Source organism: Phoenix dactylifera, chromosome 10, assembly GCF_009389715.1.
Source record: "Phoenix dactylifera cultivar Barhee BC4 chromosome 10, palm_55x_up_171113_PBpolish2nd_filt_p, whole genome shotgun sequence".
Lineage (NCBI taxonomy): Eukaryota > Viridiplantae > Streptophyta > Magnoliopsida > Arecales > Arecaceae > Phoenix > Phoenix dactylifera.
In genome coordinates, this window is record NC_052401.1 from 2,013,438 (window position 1) to 2,030,479 (window position 17,042).

Genomic DNA, 17,042 nt, shown 5'->3' on the forward strand with positions numbered 1-17,042 from the left:
ATGCCTTCGTCCTCGTGATCCTGAAAGCAAGATAGCTGAGCCGCTTGGGTGCTCAAATTTTTGAGCAGCCACAAAATGATTTTAACCGGCGGCCAATGTTACGATGAAATCAAAGGGTTTTGAGGCCGGGAGCAACAAGAAAGAGATTGAAAGGAAAAGATGCTACCAAGAACAACTTTGGGAACTGATGTGACACAATAACAGAGCTTTGCTCAGACAACGAAAGTTTTACCGGATCAACACAAGATTTTGCTCGGAGAACTAGGACGAGGCTTCCAATAAGAAAGTACCAACTTTATTCTGCACCATATCTGCCCCTTGGAAGATCTTTCTTAGACCTAACTCTCTAGTTCTTTTGCTATCCACAGGTAGCTAGCTTTGTTTTATGGGAAGGACATAAAGCCAAGGTTGAACCTTAAATCCTCAAACCATTTAAGTTGCACACTGATCCTCTCTCTTCTTTTGTGTCGATACAATATGATGATCATTTAAACCAACACAGAGAAGCATCATAACCATGCGTCCAGGTCAGCATTTATTGGACTTATTCTGTTTACTGAAACATTATCAGTATCAAAAGGCAGTTCTTTTTACATGTTTAACTGTATGAATACTCTGTTAGGCATTCATTCCCTGTGCTCCAACGTTCATTCTGCTGCTTTCCCTTTATGACGATTGCTACCACCAGGGGAAGCACCAGTACCTCCCATCTCCAGCAGGTAGCAGATCATGGAATCCACATCATCACCAAGCATGCTGTAAGCTTCAATAACCTGCACATAGCTGAAACCCATTGACAGAGCCACCTGCATGCTGCTGGTGGGGACTGTGTCAGACGATAGTGCCTTTTCACTTCCACCTTCCAATGTTGCCCGGGATGACTCCGTCCCTGTTGCTGCTCAACAGGATGCATGTTAGTTCAACCATGATAAAGAGATCAATATATTTAGCATCCGAAAGTAAATTGCAAATCTTGGTAGAAGTGTGGTTCAAAATGAACATACTTGCTCCAGAAGATGATGGTTCCGCTCCTGATGTAGAAGATTCTCTATAAGCAAGCTGCTGTTTCATCCTCTCCTCCGCTAGGTATTCAGCTCGTGAAGCTTCCATGACCGTGCGTTCTATTTCCATCTCAGTCAGCTCCAGATCAGAGTAAAAGCGCCCCTCAGCTAGAAGTGCCTGCCATTAGGTTATTATGAAGGAATTTGTCAGGCTATCGATGCTGGTATGAAATATATCATGTTGCGACTCAACAAGGCAAACATGTCATGTCAAAATGTTAAAACTTTCTGAAGACAAGATTCTGCAATTTAAGCATAAGATATGTCCCTTGTCAATTACTTTGATCACCATATTGATCAAGTATATGGAAATTTTGACTCAAAAGAAGATGGATGGGTTGCAACATATATGTGAATTGCGCTCCATGTACCTTGCAGACGAGCGAAACAACCTAAATTTTCAACTATCCAAATAAGGGGGGATGAACATAATAAATCTGAACAAAGAGATTGAGCTTCCAAGCTAAATTGCCATTTTGATATGCTAAACACACATCATACTTCACCTCAGCACACCAGAAGAGAGGCTCATAGCTTGCATCTTATTCTGCATATATTGAGGATAAGGTGGCAGAGACCCCAACAAATATAAATATAACACAATTGTGGAAAGAGTGCTAGACTCCAAGAAAAGGGTGTAGATCTCAAATAGCTTGGTGGGATAGAAGGCCTTATTCACATCCATTAAATTGTAAAAAACACCCCAAGGACAATCAAAGAACAGAAGTAATACCTTTATTTTAGAGATGAATATCTCATTTTAACTAAAAGTTTACATGAGCTTTATAGGTTGACATGGAGCAGTTAGAGCAAGTATGAACATTGTAAACTCACAATCCAAAATATGTGTTTGTGGACTACATAAATGGATTGTTAACTTGTGTAACAATTGGGGTCACGATGGACATGACTGACTATGTATCGGGCCCAATCAGTTTGCTCAGTTCAGGTTCACATTCATAAATTTGCAATTCAGTCTTCCTTAGTTAATTGGTTTGTTGAGCAGGATGAGAAAATTCATTTTTACAATTTAAATAATTAATATCAAACTCTATCTTGGTTTATGAAATTTTGTTGATAAATTAGCTTGGACTTGTCTAAGATAAATGAGTTAAATGATGATATAGAAGTTTTGGAGAGTTAGAAGGAGCTAAACAAGGAGAGTTGCTACATCTGGGAATTTAATAAATAAAAACTTACATAGTATTTCTAATGCACTCATTTTTTTAATTGCAGCAAACTGTGCTATGAACCATTTTAATTTGTATCAGTCCGCAATTTGCTTCTGCTTTAATGAATTAGGTAATTATGATCTAACCATTTGCCATTTCCTCCATCTCCAAGCATACGGTCTAGAGTAGTCGTAAATGTTTATATCAATAACAGAACATTCAAAGGGAATTAAAAGAAGGATTTAATCAGAAACAGTACCATATTTTATAACCTTACAGCAATGGGCTGACCATTTTTGCTTAAAAAAAAAAGAGCAAAAACCAAAATCTACAAATATTCAAAACTAATGATGTAATACAATGGCTAGCTTATCACTAAGTCAGCAGCAGCATGTAAAATGATTTCTACATGTGAAAAGATTACAAGCCATTTCGTATCATTTATAGAGCAAGATCATGTAATCACTGCAGAAGGTAATTTAAAAGCTATCCCTAGATGCAGATGGAGAAACTCAGTGAACAACCGATGGCGAGATAAGCTTGAAGCAAATAATATGGATTTAGATTAGAAAAATTTAGAAGCTTCATTGAAAAACTAATTTACCATATATTCATTTTGAATAATACAGAGTAGTCAAACATGTGCTCCTAAACTAACACCTCTAACACAACACAAAACGAATAACAAAGCAAACTTAGAGAAGCATTATTACATTATCAATCTGCTGGTCTTGCTGGGCTTTGATAGCAGCTTTCACCTGGTCCTTATCAATGTTTATCTTCAGAAGAGAAAAGGAGGTCAATCAGGTAAAAGAAGCAATAGAACTTGTAAAACAAGCATTATAAATGAATGCAGATGCCAAAGTGTAATTAATAAAAAATCTGATGGAACAAGGAAAAAGCAGTCCAGCTAACCAGTTGAAAGATATCAAGAGAAAACATTTATAACCAACAATGTTAAAATCTGCCCAACCATTCCCCATTAATTTATATTATCATATGTCAAAGAAAATGGAAAAAATGAACTTGTAAAACGAGCATTCTAAATGAATGCAGACGCCAAAGCGTAATTAATAAAAAATCTGCTGGAACAAGGAAAAAGCAGTCCAGCTAACCAGTTGAAAGATATCAAGAGAAAACATTTATAACCAACAATGTTAAAAACTGCCCAACCATTCCCCATTAATTTATATTATCATATGTCAAAGAAAATGGAAAAAAAGCTGGGTTTAAGATAAGACACAATAATATGAGTCAACAAAGACCCATGCTCCTACAAGAGACCATTTTGGAAGAACTCACCCCGCGAAGACTGCTAAATCCAAGGCCTGCACCAACTGTTAATCGGCATGGATCAACAAGTGAATTGTAATGATTGCCATGATGGTAACTTAACCGAATGGGAGGCACATCTGTGTTATAGCTTCCTTGAAAGATGTTAATAGGTTCTGGATATAAAACCACAACACTTAGAAGGTGATTGTAAACAATATTACAGTAGAATGGGCAACAAAAATGATAATCCGAGAACAAAATCATACCTGTGCTGTAGGAATAGATATGAATAGGACGATTATACATCTCAGCAAAGGCCTGGATCTCCACATTATTTCCATAGACCTATTAAAAGCTAGTCAATCAATGAATTTCACAGCCAAACAAACAGTAAATAATTTAAAGTTCAAACATCATTTTCTATGGACATAAATATTTCCATTTGATAAGACCCTATAATACACTGACAAAAGTGTGAAGAATTAACTCCAAATATCCTTTAGCATTTATAAATTAGACTGACAATATTATGATGATAACCCTTAATGTTTTTTTACCAGATTTGATACTTTTACTTTGCAAGCACTCATGACAAGCTCATGGTAGGATAAACTAAAGCTCAGAAAGCCTAGAGAAAGACTTTCAAAGCCAACAATTTCTGGGGTAGCATAGCTTGACATGTATAAGAGAGCATCATAGCCATGGTTTGCTAAACCGACTGGTACAAGCTCGTGGTAGGATAAACTAAAGCTCAGAAAGCCTAGAGCAAGACTTTCAAAGCCAACAATTTCAGGGGTAGCATAGCTTGACATGTATAAGAAAGCATCATAGGCATGGTCTGTTCAGCTCGTAATGTACCCGTGCTGATAGGCACCGGTACGGTATGGCTATTGAAATCGGTTCCCACCCAGTCTGGGTCGGAACCGATCGGTTCATGGCTTGTACCGGTGCGAACCGGCTCGGTTCGCACCGGTACGGGGTGTTCTTCCATGCGCTAAGTGCCACGTGCTATGGCACTTTTAGAATGGTACCGGTCCGGCTCGGTTCGATACTGGTACCGTACCGGTACCAGACTGCACCGGTACGTCGGTACGGTGAACATATGTTTTCACAGCAATGTTGCATTACTGAGATGAATGAAGATAATAATACTTAATTCTACTCAAATTTCTAGAGATAAGATGTCACAAGCAGCTAGGCTGATGCATAAAATTTTGATGGTACTCAAACTGAACAGAGGCATCCTGAGTCTCAGATATGCAGTCACATAGCTCTCAGGTGTTATGTTGCTTGCACAAGACTTCATGTCACTTGCACAACCCATTTCTGCAGCAACAAGTTAAAAGTTAAAACACAGAGGAGCCGCATCTAGAGATCATGTGAAAAGCTTGTTTTCTCAACCTCTCCCTGCTATCCCTTCTTCCCTTTTCCTCCACTCAAGATTATTCAAGATACCAACCCATCTATTGGTGGTGCATGTGAAATGTTGCATTTCATGCTTAGCTGCAAGGAGAGAACTATATCGATCCTCCTAAGTTGCTCGCTCAAGTCAACCCGACAAGGCATAACAACTGAAGAAAGACATACGAGTACAACCTCCTAAGGGAGAGTCGACTATAACATTCAGCATTTTTATGATTATTAGATGTTCATTTCATGAGATTGTTGGTATCATTATTTTGCTGATTTAAACATATGTTAATGTAGCCCAAAAGAGTGGTCAAATTAGTATTTGTCACGAAGTATCGAAATTTAGAAATGGTCAACTAGAGTAGTTCGTAGATAGTTAAGTCCAAGATTTGTCATCTCGGTACCGAACCTTACACAAGTACCATCCTAGTACAATGTCAGTACGCAATAAGGTACAAGACAGCGAGGTGTATTGAGTATCGTACAGTATGAGACTGAGTACCGGTTTGGTGCCAGAATGGTACGGTACGGTACTGACCGGTATGGCAAAATTTACTTAAGTCATTTCTTCCATGATCGCTTAAGCTACTCTCATGGAATATATGTAAAAGAGATGTGATGTGCTACTGACATGTAAATGAACAGAATGATTGAAAATTGTTGGGTAAATGGTTCTTTGATGATCAAGTAGGGTATGAAAGTTTTGTAGTAAATGCATTTACCCAAACATCTTCAGGCAATTTGTGTTATTTGCAGTCAGAGTGGTGGGCCTATTTTTTGCCTGCTCCTAGCAATTCTTATAATAAGAACATCATGTGTTTGCCTTAAAGTTAAGGTGCACCTAGTTGTCAGGTATCATGGTCACATTAAGCTAAACCTTTTGCTCACTTAATCATATGGGTATCAGGAAGAATGTTAGGTGCTCCTCAGAGGTGTGAAATGGAGGGTAAATGCTAAATCTAATACAAGAGCAATATAGTGTCTAACAATAACAGGTGGTTGCCAACACACACATAGATTAAAAGAGAGATAAGATACCTTGTCCCGCCTTTTCCTCTTACAGTATGATGTAAAACCTTCAGTAATGAACTGAGAGAAATGACCTCTTTCTTTTTCCTACAAAAACATAAAAAAATGTGATTCTCCACAAATTGCAAAAGAACATGCCACCAAGTCACCAACACTAAATAATAAATCATCCTTGTCATGCCCTCAGATTCCCTATGCACAAGATCACATCATTCATTTTCCTGTTTCTATGTGATGACTCTACAATTCACAAATCCTTAACAGGGCACACACTTTTTTATGCTCCTTGCCGAGCATTTGCCTATGATGATGACCCCAAATGTGACTGGAAAAAGTGAAGATTAAAACCAATTAACAATCAATAGTAAAGAAAGCACGATCTATAAAACACATCATCAGTACAATCTCACCAAACTGCATAGTGATACTTGAAAAGAAAAAATAGTTTTCCAATACCTGATCTTGGCACAAATGAACGGTGTTCCAAAAAAAACTTAATTAATAAATAATGGATTAAATCAAAATCTTAACTTGTAAGACCCGAAGAAGTTTAAAATAATAAATACAAGAAATGTTGATTCTCTATTATATATAAATATTTCTACAGAAGTCACGAGATTTATTCATTTCCAAGTTAGTGATCATAAATCACCAACAAATACAGATAAAACTACCAAAAGAAGTAAATTTTGTTAATTATCGACATTCATGCAAAACTAGTTTGTTGCCATTAATGACAATCAACCAGGAGTGTTGTAACTAGTGAAAGATGTAAACTTTAAAAAGAAACTCTCGAATACAATCAAATAACAAAATGCAATCATAAGAACTGATCAGATCTGGCAAGGATCTAGTAACAATGGAACATACAGAGCAGTATAATTCAAAAAGATTGAATTAAAATGACTAATTCCATATCATTCTCCACTTAAATAGGAAACATGATAAACGAAGCACTCTTAATTCTTCAATATGAACAATCAAATTAAACCTTGATCCAATCACCAAAATTGCCTTATTGCAAAAAGAAAGAAAAGAAAGAGAAAGAAACAAATGGATGAAACAGTAAGATAATGTGGCCACAACCACTTTATAACCAAATGCCAAATTTAAAGCAGTGTTTCATAAGAATACACAAGCTCACCATCAATATTAAACTAAATAAAATGCGAAAGCCACAAGATTATATGCTCAGGGTACATTTGCAAATCCAGATTACTTGTACTTGGTTTTGATATTTAAATATCAGCTTTGTCCTTTTTTTCGTTGAAATTATGAATAGAAGATGAGAAAAAATCTTAACTGAGAATCCGTAACAGGACATATTTATGCCTGCCCCTGTGAGCTAGGATTTCATGAGTAAAAATCTTAAACAAAAGAACTACTGCAAGCGAAGTCTTTGTTATTTCCAAATATGAAACTATAATTGCCTAATTTCAACCCCTTTGATAATCCTTAATTGTTAACAACTAAGAGTCAATTTAGTATGCCTTCATAGTTTTTTTAATTATTTGATTAGCTCGACAATCACAGAACCATTATCTCTTCCAGTTAAGAACAAGCAAGAGGAGGGGAATACTCCAACCAAGTCGAACTCCCCCACCTCCCATTTCTTTTCTAGGAAGGGATGAGCGAAGGGGAAGGGAGGACTCCAACCAAAGCCGAACTCCCTCATCTCCTGTTTTCTTTTTTTCTGGAAAGGTTGAGAGGGGGAAGGGAAAGACTCTGACCCCAATCTGGACTCCCCCACCTCCCGATTATATTTTTTATCTCCATGTAGAGCAGCTCCTCTATTCTTCCATGCTCTCTCTCTTTCTTGCTTTCTTTGTTTATTTCCTTCTCTCCTCGAGATACACAAAACCATCTCTGCTCTCTTCTTACTCTCAGGTAAGCTCCACCACCCCTCTTTCCCCCTCTCCTTTTCTCTCTTTTTCTTCACACTCTATTCCAACCGCCGCCGCCCCTTTCTTCTTCCTCCTACCCCTCTTCAATACTCTTTCTTCCGTAATTTTCTCACTCAAACATTCATGGTTTCCCTAGTTATTTTTTATATAATTGGAACCATATAGGAGTTATCTTTTATATAATTGGAACCATATAGGAGAAGACCAATTTATTGACAAGGAGAACTTGAGCTTGAGGCCCCATCTTCTAAGCAAGTCCGTAATTAAGATAATTTTTAGCCTTTTCTTATAATAATTTATGATAGTAGCATGATTTATGGTAAGTAGGGAAAATCCTAGGGCTAGAGTTGGTTTTAGAAATTAAGAAATGAAGTTATGAACTTTTGATGGTAAGAAAAAAAGGATTAATTAGATAGCTAATTGATGCAGTTGTCTTGTATTGGTTATAGGCAATAGATGTTGATGCCTTATTTTTATGAAAATAATTAAGTTAGTATAATTTGTTAAATACTAATGTTAATTCAATTTATTATATTTAGGTGATTTGATTGCATAGCTAGATTTGGATTAGTTAAGGTAAGTCCCACATGCTCCCTTCATATTATATATCTTTGTTTTGAATACACATATGTTTGCTATAAAGAACACAGTTGATTATTTTCACTGTGTATAAGTGTTTCTCTGAATGGTTCTGGCTTTAAAATTATTTTGATAGAAAAAGAACTTTCAACTTGGAGTTTTATTTTAAAAGTTAAGAATTAAACCCTGACATGCATAAAAATTTAATTTGAAGTGTTTAAAATATAAAGCAACATGATTGCATTAATTTTGAGTTTTGAACTAGCCATGTATTATTGATGCCTTGTCATGGAATGGAAATATGGCCTTGTTGCTGCCCCATCACAGGCTAGAAATATGGCAATACCAATGCCCTATCGCGAGTTGAAAATGCAGCAATATTGATGCCACATCATAGACTTGAAACATGGCAATATCGATACCCCATCACGAGCTAGAAACATGGCAATATTAATGCTCGGTCACAGGCTAGAAAGGTGGCAATATCAATGCCCACCGTGGACTGAAAATATGACAATCGATGCCTAGCAACAGGATGAAAACGAGACCATGGATTTAGACCAAACAGGGGGATAGCTTTTGATCTTTCATTGCGGACTGAGTTATTTTATTAATGGAAAATTGTGACATGGGATATTGAACTAATAGATAACTGATATGAATTTTGCTTGCAAATTGTACAGGGATAATTATGGTTGTATTTGATTGTCGATGAAAATTTTAATGAATTATGTCAGTATTTTATGACATTGTATGCCTAATTATGGTTTACATTCATATTATCTACTATATGCGTATAATGTGTTCGTGAGTCATGGGATGCTTACCGAGCATTCGAGCTCAGACTCTCTCTTTATTGATTTTCAGAGAAGCATAATACCTAGAGCTGCTTAGGATTATGCTACAAAAGATATGAAGAGATCAGCAGAATTGAGTACTAGTTGAATTTTTAGGATTTATTTATTATTTTAGATATTTTGCAACTTGGACGATTCAGTTTAATAGTTTGTATTTTCAGATATGAATGTTGACAACGAAGGTCATTACTTTAAAATTTATGAACAGAATATTAAAATTATGTTTGACTTAATATTTTATTCTAATGTTCAAAAAAGAGATTATGTTGTCTCCAATTTTAAAAGCTTTTTGTAGGGTTTTTTTTTGAGGCCTTACATATTTCATGGGACCATACCCTATAAGATATGTGGCCATGTCTGGTATCCAGCTGATGTGGTGAGTTTGCGGCACGATAGTCGTCGCCTCTTTATTGATGCATGGACAGCAAAAAATGGCATGAAGAAAAGATTGGATCACACATCCATACATGCACCGGCAATAAAATAGCATTTTCGAAACTAGAATGCAACCATGAACTATGATAAACTATGATCAAGATTTATTGATCTCAAAGACCATGATCCTTAATTTGTTTGAATACCTCGATAAATTTGTTTAATGCTAAGACAATTCTTGAAATGCAAAGCCTCTTGTTTTTGATGAACTTATTCCTTATATAAGAAATCAATATTTTACCAGACCATGATTACCTAGGTTCATTTAAATTTGTTTTTATACCTCGATAAATTCATTTAACAGTTCGTGAAATGCATAGCCTCTTGTTTTTGATAATAAACTTATTCCTTATATAATAAATCAGTATTTTACCAAACCATGATTACCTAGGTAGTAGGTTCATTTGTTCACTTAGTTCCTGTTCGGGCTCATAACTGACAACTAGTTCTTTCTAAAGAAGTTGAGTTCTATTCATGCATTTAATACCAAAATTTATCATGATTTATCATAATTTTTTTAATAAAATGGTTTTATTCATCAAGATATATGAGAAACAACATTGAAAAAAATAAAGAAAAGAAGAATGATAAAAGTGATTTAACAATCCAGAAATTATTAGAAAAATGTTTCTTATAAATTTCCTGATTAGCCCCCCCTTTTCGTATTAGAGCAAATAGTACTACAAGAAAAATCATCTATAAATCAATTTTCTTTAGTCATTAATGAATTAGTTAACTATGACCAAACCAAGGTAACATGACAGCTGGCCAACAGCAATCCATTTTATGTGTCAGTGCATGTGCACCATCTCTACAATGTTAGTTAAAATGCGGACATATGTAAAAGAGAACAAAAATACTAACTTCTATTCGTATAACTTGACAAGTCAGCATTAACTAAACCAGATAACCTAGTTATGTTCTTGATAATCCAAGGTCCTGAGAAGGGTGAACCATGGACAAACCTAGCCTTTGGCCTTTTTTTGACACAAAGTGGCTGCCCCGGGTCTTGAACCCGTGCCATTGCACTTGTCAGCCCAAGCCTTTACCACTGCACCAAGCAATGGCCCCACAAATCACCATTAACTATAGTATAAATCCCTGACATACCTAAGAAGTAAGAAAACTGGGAGCCTACTACTGTTCACAAGACAAACACATACGATTGGTACAAAGACTTACCATACAATCAACACACATTTGCTCGCCTCAAACATCACATTTGATTGGTACAAACACTTACCATATAATCAATGCACATTTGCCTCGCCATATCATATGCTTCTGGATCACCATAAACTTGATCAGCCACTGCACGGAATAAACAATTTCCATCCTCCAACATTTTTTTGACTTCAAATCCCTTTGTTCGTCTTATCTCAAGTTCAAATCGTTGTTCTCTCTGCTGAAACAAAATAATCATGTTATGGTTAGATCCCAAAACATATACGAGCCCAAGAGATATGAAAAGGGAAGCTCATTTGATGGAAAGGATAAAAGACATGAATGATCAAATGGACATATAAATCTGCGCTGTTCATCTGGATTCCTTAGCCTGAAAAATGTTGCATGAATATATGCCCATTGATTACAATAACAACATTCCAAAACTTGGTTGCCTGCGTCTAGCAAAACCTACAAACTAATGACATAATTCCAGCTCTTTGTTCAACAGTGGAAACATCTAGAATGAAGCCAAGTGCTAGATTCATAACCAAAGCTGCTTTCCTAGGAGATGAGTAACCCCACCAATAAACTCAAATAATTCGAATCACAGTTCAGAACTTCTGCCTATCAGAAAGCTTGGACTGTTATCTAATACCACGCCCCAAAAACAATTATTTTGTTTATCTGAAAGGAATTTTTAATTCTATTTGAAGCAATAGCAGGTGAAGATTGTAGATATTCCATCACTAACAGCTGATCAGTCCCCTTTCTGTGACAATACTGACAAGCACCTTGCAAAATGCTAAGAACAACAACCAGAAAACAAAAGTGAACCATGAATTACACATCGGAGCTCTATAGCTGTCAAATAAGGGCAGCAAGAGTGAATGAATCAGAATATGAAATCATAAGTAATTCATGGCCATCCAGCTATCCTTTGCCCAAGCAAAAAACTAATATGTTCTTCACACTTCAACCTAAAATTATTGGGCACGCTGAAATATCAGCATGTTAAATAATAATATGTACTCACCCATGCATCCTTGAGCTTTGACCTCAACTAACCACAAAAAAGATGGGAACCAAGAAAAGAGAAAAGAACAATTGAAGGAAACATTAACACTGAAGAATATTGAAAAATGGATAAACAAAGGCTGGGGCTCCATCATGTGCAACAACTGCATAAAGAACAATGTAGTGGGAAATTAATAGTTTTATAGCTGAGATCATGGAATGCCGTACCAGCCCGTACCGGCCGGTACGTACCGATCCGGTCCTAGACCGGTACCGGAACCACAAGAAAACCGGTATCTCCGGTTTTCTTGTGCGAACTGGCCGGTACGGAGCCCGTACCAGTCGGTACCGGCTGGTACCGCTTGGTACCGGCCTCGTACCGGTTCGCACCGGTACGAATTTTTTTTTATTGAACCACAGCGCGAGGCGCTGTGGTTTTTGGCTCGCGCTACCGGCCGGTACTGTACCGATACCGGCCGGTACCGTACCGGTCCGGCCCGCCACCGGTATGCCTACCGGTACCGATACGGCGGACCTTGGCTGAGATCATTAATAATTTTATTTCTTAAAAAAAGTCATCTGCCACTTAACACATTTTAATATAAGAAGCAGGTTCATATCTTATTATCAACCCCTTTCTAGTCAATTTATTTTTGTCGTACATCCCTCACAACTAATATCATAAGAAGACATTTGAAAATTGAAATTCGCTTACCTAAATCACTTAAAAATTCAAATATAAAGGAGACCATTAAACATGGTGTAAAGAGAGAGAGAGAGAGAGCCCCACAACTGAAGAATGATAGCAAAATGGAAAAAAATGGTCCTTCAATGCCCTATGTTCACCTCCTTTGACCCAAGAATGTAATAGCCAAGGTTTTAGATCCCGTGGGATGGGGTTATCCCAGTTTCTCAATGTAATAGGATGCCTTGCTGTCGCGCCCCATCCCGATATATATCCTCTGTCTCTTTCCCTTTCTTTCCATTTTTTCTTTTCTTCTTTCCGTTCTTCTTTTCTTTTTTTCTACCTTCATGTCTTTCCTTTCCTTTTTTTTTTCTATTTCTTATCCCTTTTTTTATTTCTTTTTCCTTTTTCTTCTTCTTTCTCTTTCCTTTCTTCCTTCTTTCCTCCCTTTCCTCTTTTTCTTCTCACTTCCTTTCTTTCTTTCCTTTCCTTCTTTCCTTGTTCTTCTTATTTCCTTTCTTTCCTTCCTTTTTCTTCTTATTTCCTTTCTTTCTTTTCTTTTTCTTATTCTTTCCTTTCACTTTTTCCTTTTCTTCATCTTTCCTTCCTTTCTTTATTTCCACTTTCTTCCTCTCTCCCTGCATGGATGGGTTTCGGAGTCTTGACCAATCCCAAATCCATTTTCTCACAGGAACATGACGGGATGGTTGGGACGCCCCCGTCCCGCCGAGACTTAAAACCTTGGTAATAGCAACAAAATTCAGAAAAACTTTAACCTCCCTATAATATGTTTGGACGGATTTCATCCCCTATGAATTAGTCACCTATCCTTCACTCATTAAAAAATTTAAGTTACAACCACATATAGAAATTATCCAATAGTGCAATGGATATCTATAGTAAAAGGCAATAACATATCTTTACATGTAACATGCATTTTTTTGCTGCTCATCAAAGCCTATTTACACTAAAAACATTGTTCTTTCTAAATACTGGTTATTTTGTCTTTTCCATTGGGATGGAATCTGCATAACAATTACCACTTACCTCTTCTCCCATTAATCATACTATCTTCTTAGTATGTTCACATGCCCATCATACCTCCATGTGATACAGTATCACAGGCGCATCGATCTGTATCAAAGTAAATAATTATCTTTTCTTCCAGATTTGCAACTAAAAAGTGGCAAGAAATACTAAGCATTTTAGCAGTTGGATAATTTTACTCAGGGTGCAGCAGAGGTTCAGAATCTCTCCTGAAACTAGATTGCATGCTCGCACCCTAAACACTTATGATAAAATTTCTGAATTCCACGTCCGCTCACCCACACACCTAAACATAATCTGCACTTGCTCTCACTTTAAGTAAATAAACTCAGCAAACAGATCAGAAGCCACAAGAATAATACATTGTAGGCAAAGGATTGTGTATTGAATAAAAAAATGAAAATTCGAAGGCATACATGTTGCTTGCAAAAATATTGGTCATTGCCCAAGCATCTTCAACGATATATATACCCTAAATCGAGCTGGTATAAGATATCAGAACAGAACATATGCTTTGAAGCACAATTTGAGAGGTCCTAAATTAAATGTGCACAACCAAAATCCCCCCCATCCCCACCCCCCACCCAAAAAAAAAGGAAAAAGGAAAAAAGGAGGAGAGAAAAGTATCCCTAGATAATGGTTTGTACTAGGTCCAATTGATTTTCATGGTACCAACTAAATAAAAGATGCAACTTCAATGAAATTGATGGCAGCAGCTCAAATAAGTGCAATTGTCAACAAGAAGGCATCTTGAACAGTAATCAAATTCATAACAAGAACCCAAATGAAGTAATGTAGAAAATAGATTGATCTCATTTATAAAACAAAGTCCCTAAACATCTGCTTCTACCAGCTGCAAGAAGGAAAATATTTATACATAGGTAAGTCGAAAAACATGAATTGAAAAAGAAAAAGTTAATGAGTGAACAACTAAAGAATATTTTTTCAGAAAATTTCAGCCACTAGAACCCTAAATGTTGTGTTGGAGAAAATAGACTAAAATCAGAATAATCAAAATGCTGATCTTCAGTAGTGCTATATGCACAAGAACCCAAGACAAATATGGTGAGAAATGGAGAATGGAAGATTGGAAACTAAATATTGAAAACAAGAAGGAATCCACAGATACTTTTATTTTAGAAGCCTGATCTTGGAAAGGCTTAACACATCAAGCTGTATCGATAAGATGAGACATTGATATGTCTATTTCCATGTTTACGGTCATGTTTATGTTCCAAGTCTTTCTATTATATATACTGAACCAACCATACTTAAGAACCGTAGCTGATGGAAATTTATAAGCCAGACTGAATTGGCCAGAGCTACTAATTCAATGCCTCGCTAAGGACCCTGCCTTAGATCGAGCTTCATAGGGAACTATATTCACCCATCTGAATCTCTTGGCTTCACCAATCACCATCATCAAAATTTCCTTACCCAGATACAAAGGCATAAAAATAATAGCAATAAATATACAGTTACAACTAAATATTTTTAGCAAAGGAATTCAGCAAGTATGTGTAAAAGTGAAATAACTCCTAGAAGGACAATAGGGATTTCAACCTGCCATGATACAGTGGATAAAAATGTCAGGACATCAATGCATAGCAAGCTTGAAATAATTATCCTTTGTCATAAATACTGCAGTTGATAAATTCAGCCAAATGACCAAGTTCATAATCAAATTGCAATGGAACTGATCTTACTGCATCATCATGCGAGGAAACATAACAAGGGCTCTGTTCATCTGCACTGTTGTAACCTTCGCCTTCACCATATGACCTGGGAGAAGAAGGCCGAGAACCTGATGGTGATGGCCGGGTTGAGACCACAGGCCATCCTGATGTCCTTCTGGAAGGGCCGATCCTCACACTATTCAAACACCCCAAACCCATTCTCCTTGAGCTCATATTTGCTGCAGGAGGTTTTGGAGGGGGCACTGGAGGAGGTGGAGGGTAGGAACCTCCTGTAACAATCTGGGAAGACCCAACACCAGAACGCACTGATTCATCATGGTCTGAATGCTCAGACGGGTGAAGCTCACCCAATTCTTCCTCCAGAACTGCAGAATCCAAGGCATCATCTTTTAAAGATTCTTCCTTGTCATCGACACGCTGATTAGGCCCACTTTCAATTCTGATGCCCTGAGAACTTTCAGGCAGAAGCTCATCATTCTTTGTGTCTTTGTCCTCAGAACTCCCACAGTGCTCTATGATCTCACCTACCACACCTGGTTCTTGAAGGACTTCCTTGTCTTGCTCCTCCTCCTTCGAGGTCGAGGCAGCCTGTGCTGCCGAAGGTTGAGGCAGTGAAGTAGAGGAAGGGCGATTAGCATTCGAGGAAGAACCTGCCGACCCTCGCTGGACAAAGATTCGGGTCATCTTGTTCAGCAAAAAATCTTAATCCCTCTTTTTTAATTCCGTTACTCCACTTTTTGAGAACTCAGAGCCTCCAAGCCCTAATCATCCCTTTATCACGAGTTCTGACCTTAGGTGCCCCAGTGCCAATCCCTTGGCTAAACGACTTCTTCCAGCCCAGCACGCTCTCCTCCCCGTAGTCCAGTCTCTGCATCCCCCTATCAATTCTCATCAGACCAAAGCCCTTGTCTTCCACTCGAACCACCAAGAATAAATCCCCTCTGTATCAAAACCTTAATTCACCCCAAGAAAGGCCCCAGCAACCCCAAGAAAACTCACCAATTCCCCTGTCAAAACCCTACATCCATAAATCTCAGCCCAAACAAAAAACAAGAACAAGAAAAAAAATAATAAAAGAAAGCACCCTCCAGAACATCCGGAACCTCATCAAGAAACCCAAACTAAACCAGGAGGGAAAAAAAACGGAACAGAAATCCGGAGACAAACCCTAAAACCCGTCAAGAATCCGGTTGACGAACAAGGAAAGAAACGAATCAGAAGGACTCGACGGTGGTTACCTTTGGGTGGTTCCGCAGAGGCGCCGAGATCTTTTCCACGGGAAGCGATCGAAGAATTCGTGCTGGCTCCGAATCGATTCCCCGCGTTTGTGGAGAAATGGAAGAGGGTTCGAGCTCTTTAAAGGAGAGAAGGCCAGAAGGAGAGTGACAGGAGGCGGAAGAGAAAAAAAGAAAAAGGAGACGCTCGGAAAAGAGAATGACGGGGAGAAAACGATTTGGGTGCTTGAGGGGCTGCTTCGGCTTTTATAGCGGTAAATAGGGGTCACACCTTCTCGATAACACCGAGATAATTAAATCACGTTAGATATAAGACGGAACGGTTAACGACCGTTACACCGGAAATAACAACACAAGATTCCGACAAGTCTTATTCATTACTATTGTTGATTTTTTTTTTTTTTTCTTTCATGCATGATTTGGATTATTGTTCAAGTAATAAAGAATTTTTTTTTTTTTTAGTCGTGATAACTCT

At 37.5% G+C, this 17,042-nt stretch overlaps 1 protein-coding gene across 4 annotated transcripts; it reads right to left on the reverse strand.

Annotated features, from left to right (window-relative positions):
* Nucleotides 1-501: 501 nt before the first annotated feature.
* On the reverse strand, nucleotides 502-16,748 carry LOC103703112 (OVARIAN TUMOR DOMAIN-containing deubiquitinating enzyme 6-like). 4 transcript variants are annotated; one of them, XM_008785829.4, is made up of 9 exons: nucleotides 16,571-16,748; nucleotides 15,342-16,339; nucleotides 10,966-11,124; nucleotides 5,957-6,034; nucleotides 3,775-3,853; nucleotides 3,536-3,681; nucleotides 2,947-3,012; nucleotides 1,005-1,179; nucleotides 502-895 (listed from the first exon to the last, which is right to left on the reverse strand). In XM_008785829.4, the coding sequence occupies exons 2-9, from the start codon at nucleotides 16,014-16,016 to the stop codon at nucleotides 648-650; spliced, it is 1,626 nt and encodes a 541-aa protein (XP_008784051.2). In that variant the 5' UTR covers nucleotides 16,017-16,339; nucleotides 16,571-16,748; the 3' UTR covers nucleotides 502-647. The 4 variants fall into 4 exon arrangements, with proteins under 4 accessions (XP_008784051.2, XP_008784052.2, XP_008784048.2 ...); XM_008785830.4 differs by having other exon boundaries at nucleotides 502-889; nucleotides 10,966-11,127; XM_008785826.4 differs by having other exon boundaries at nucleotides 10,966-11,127.
* Nucleotides 16,749-17,042: the final 294 nt, after the last annotated feature.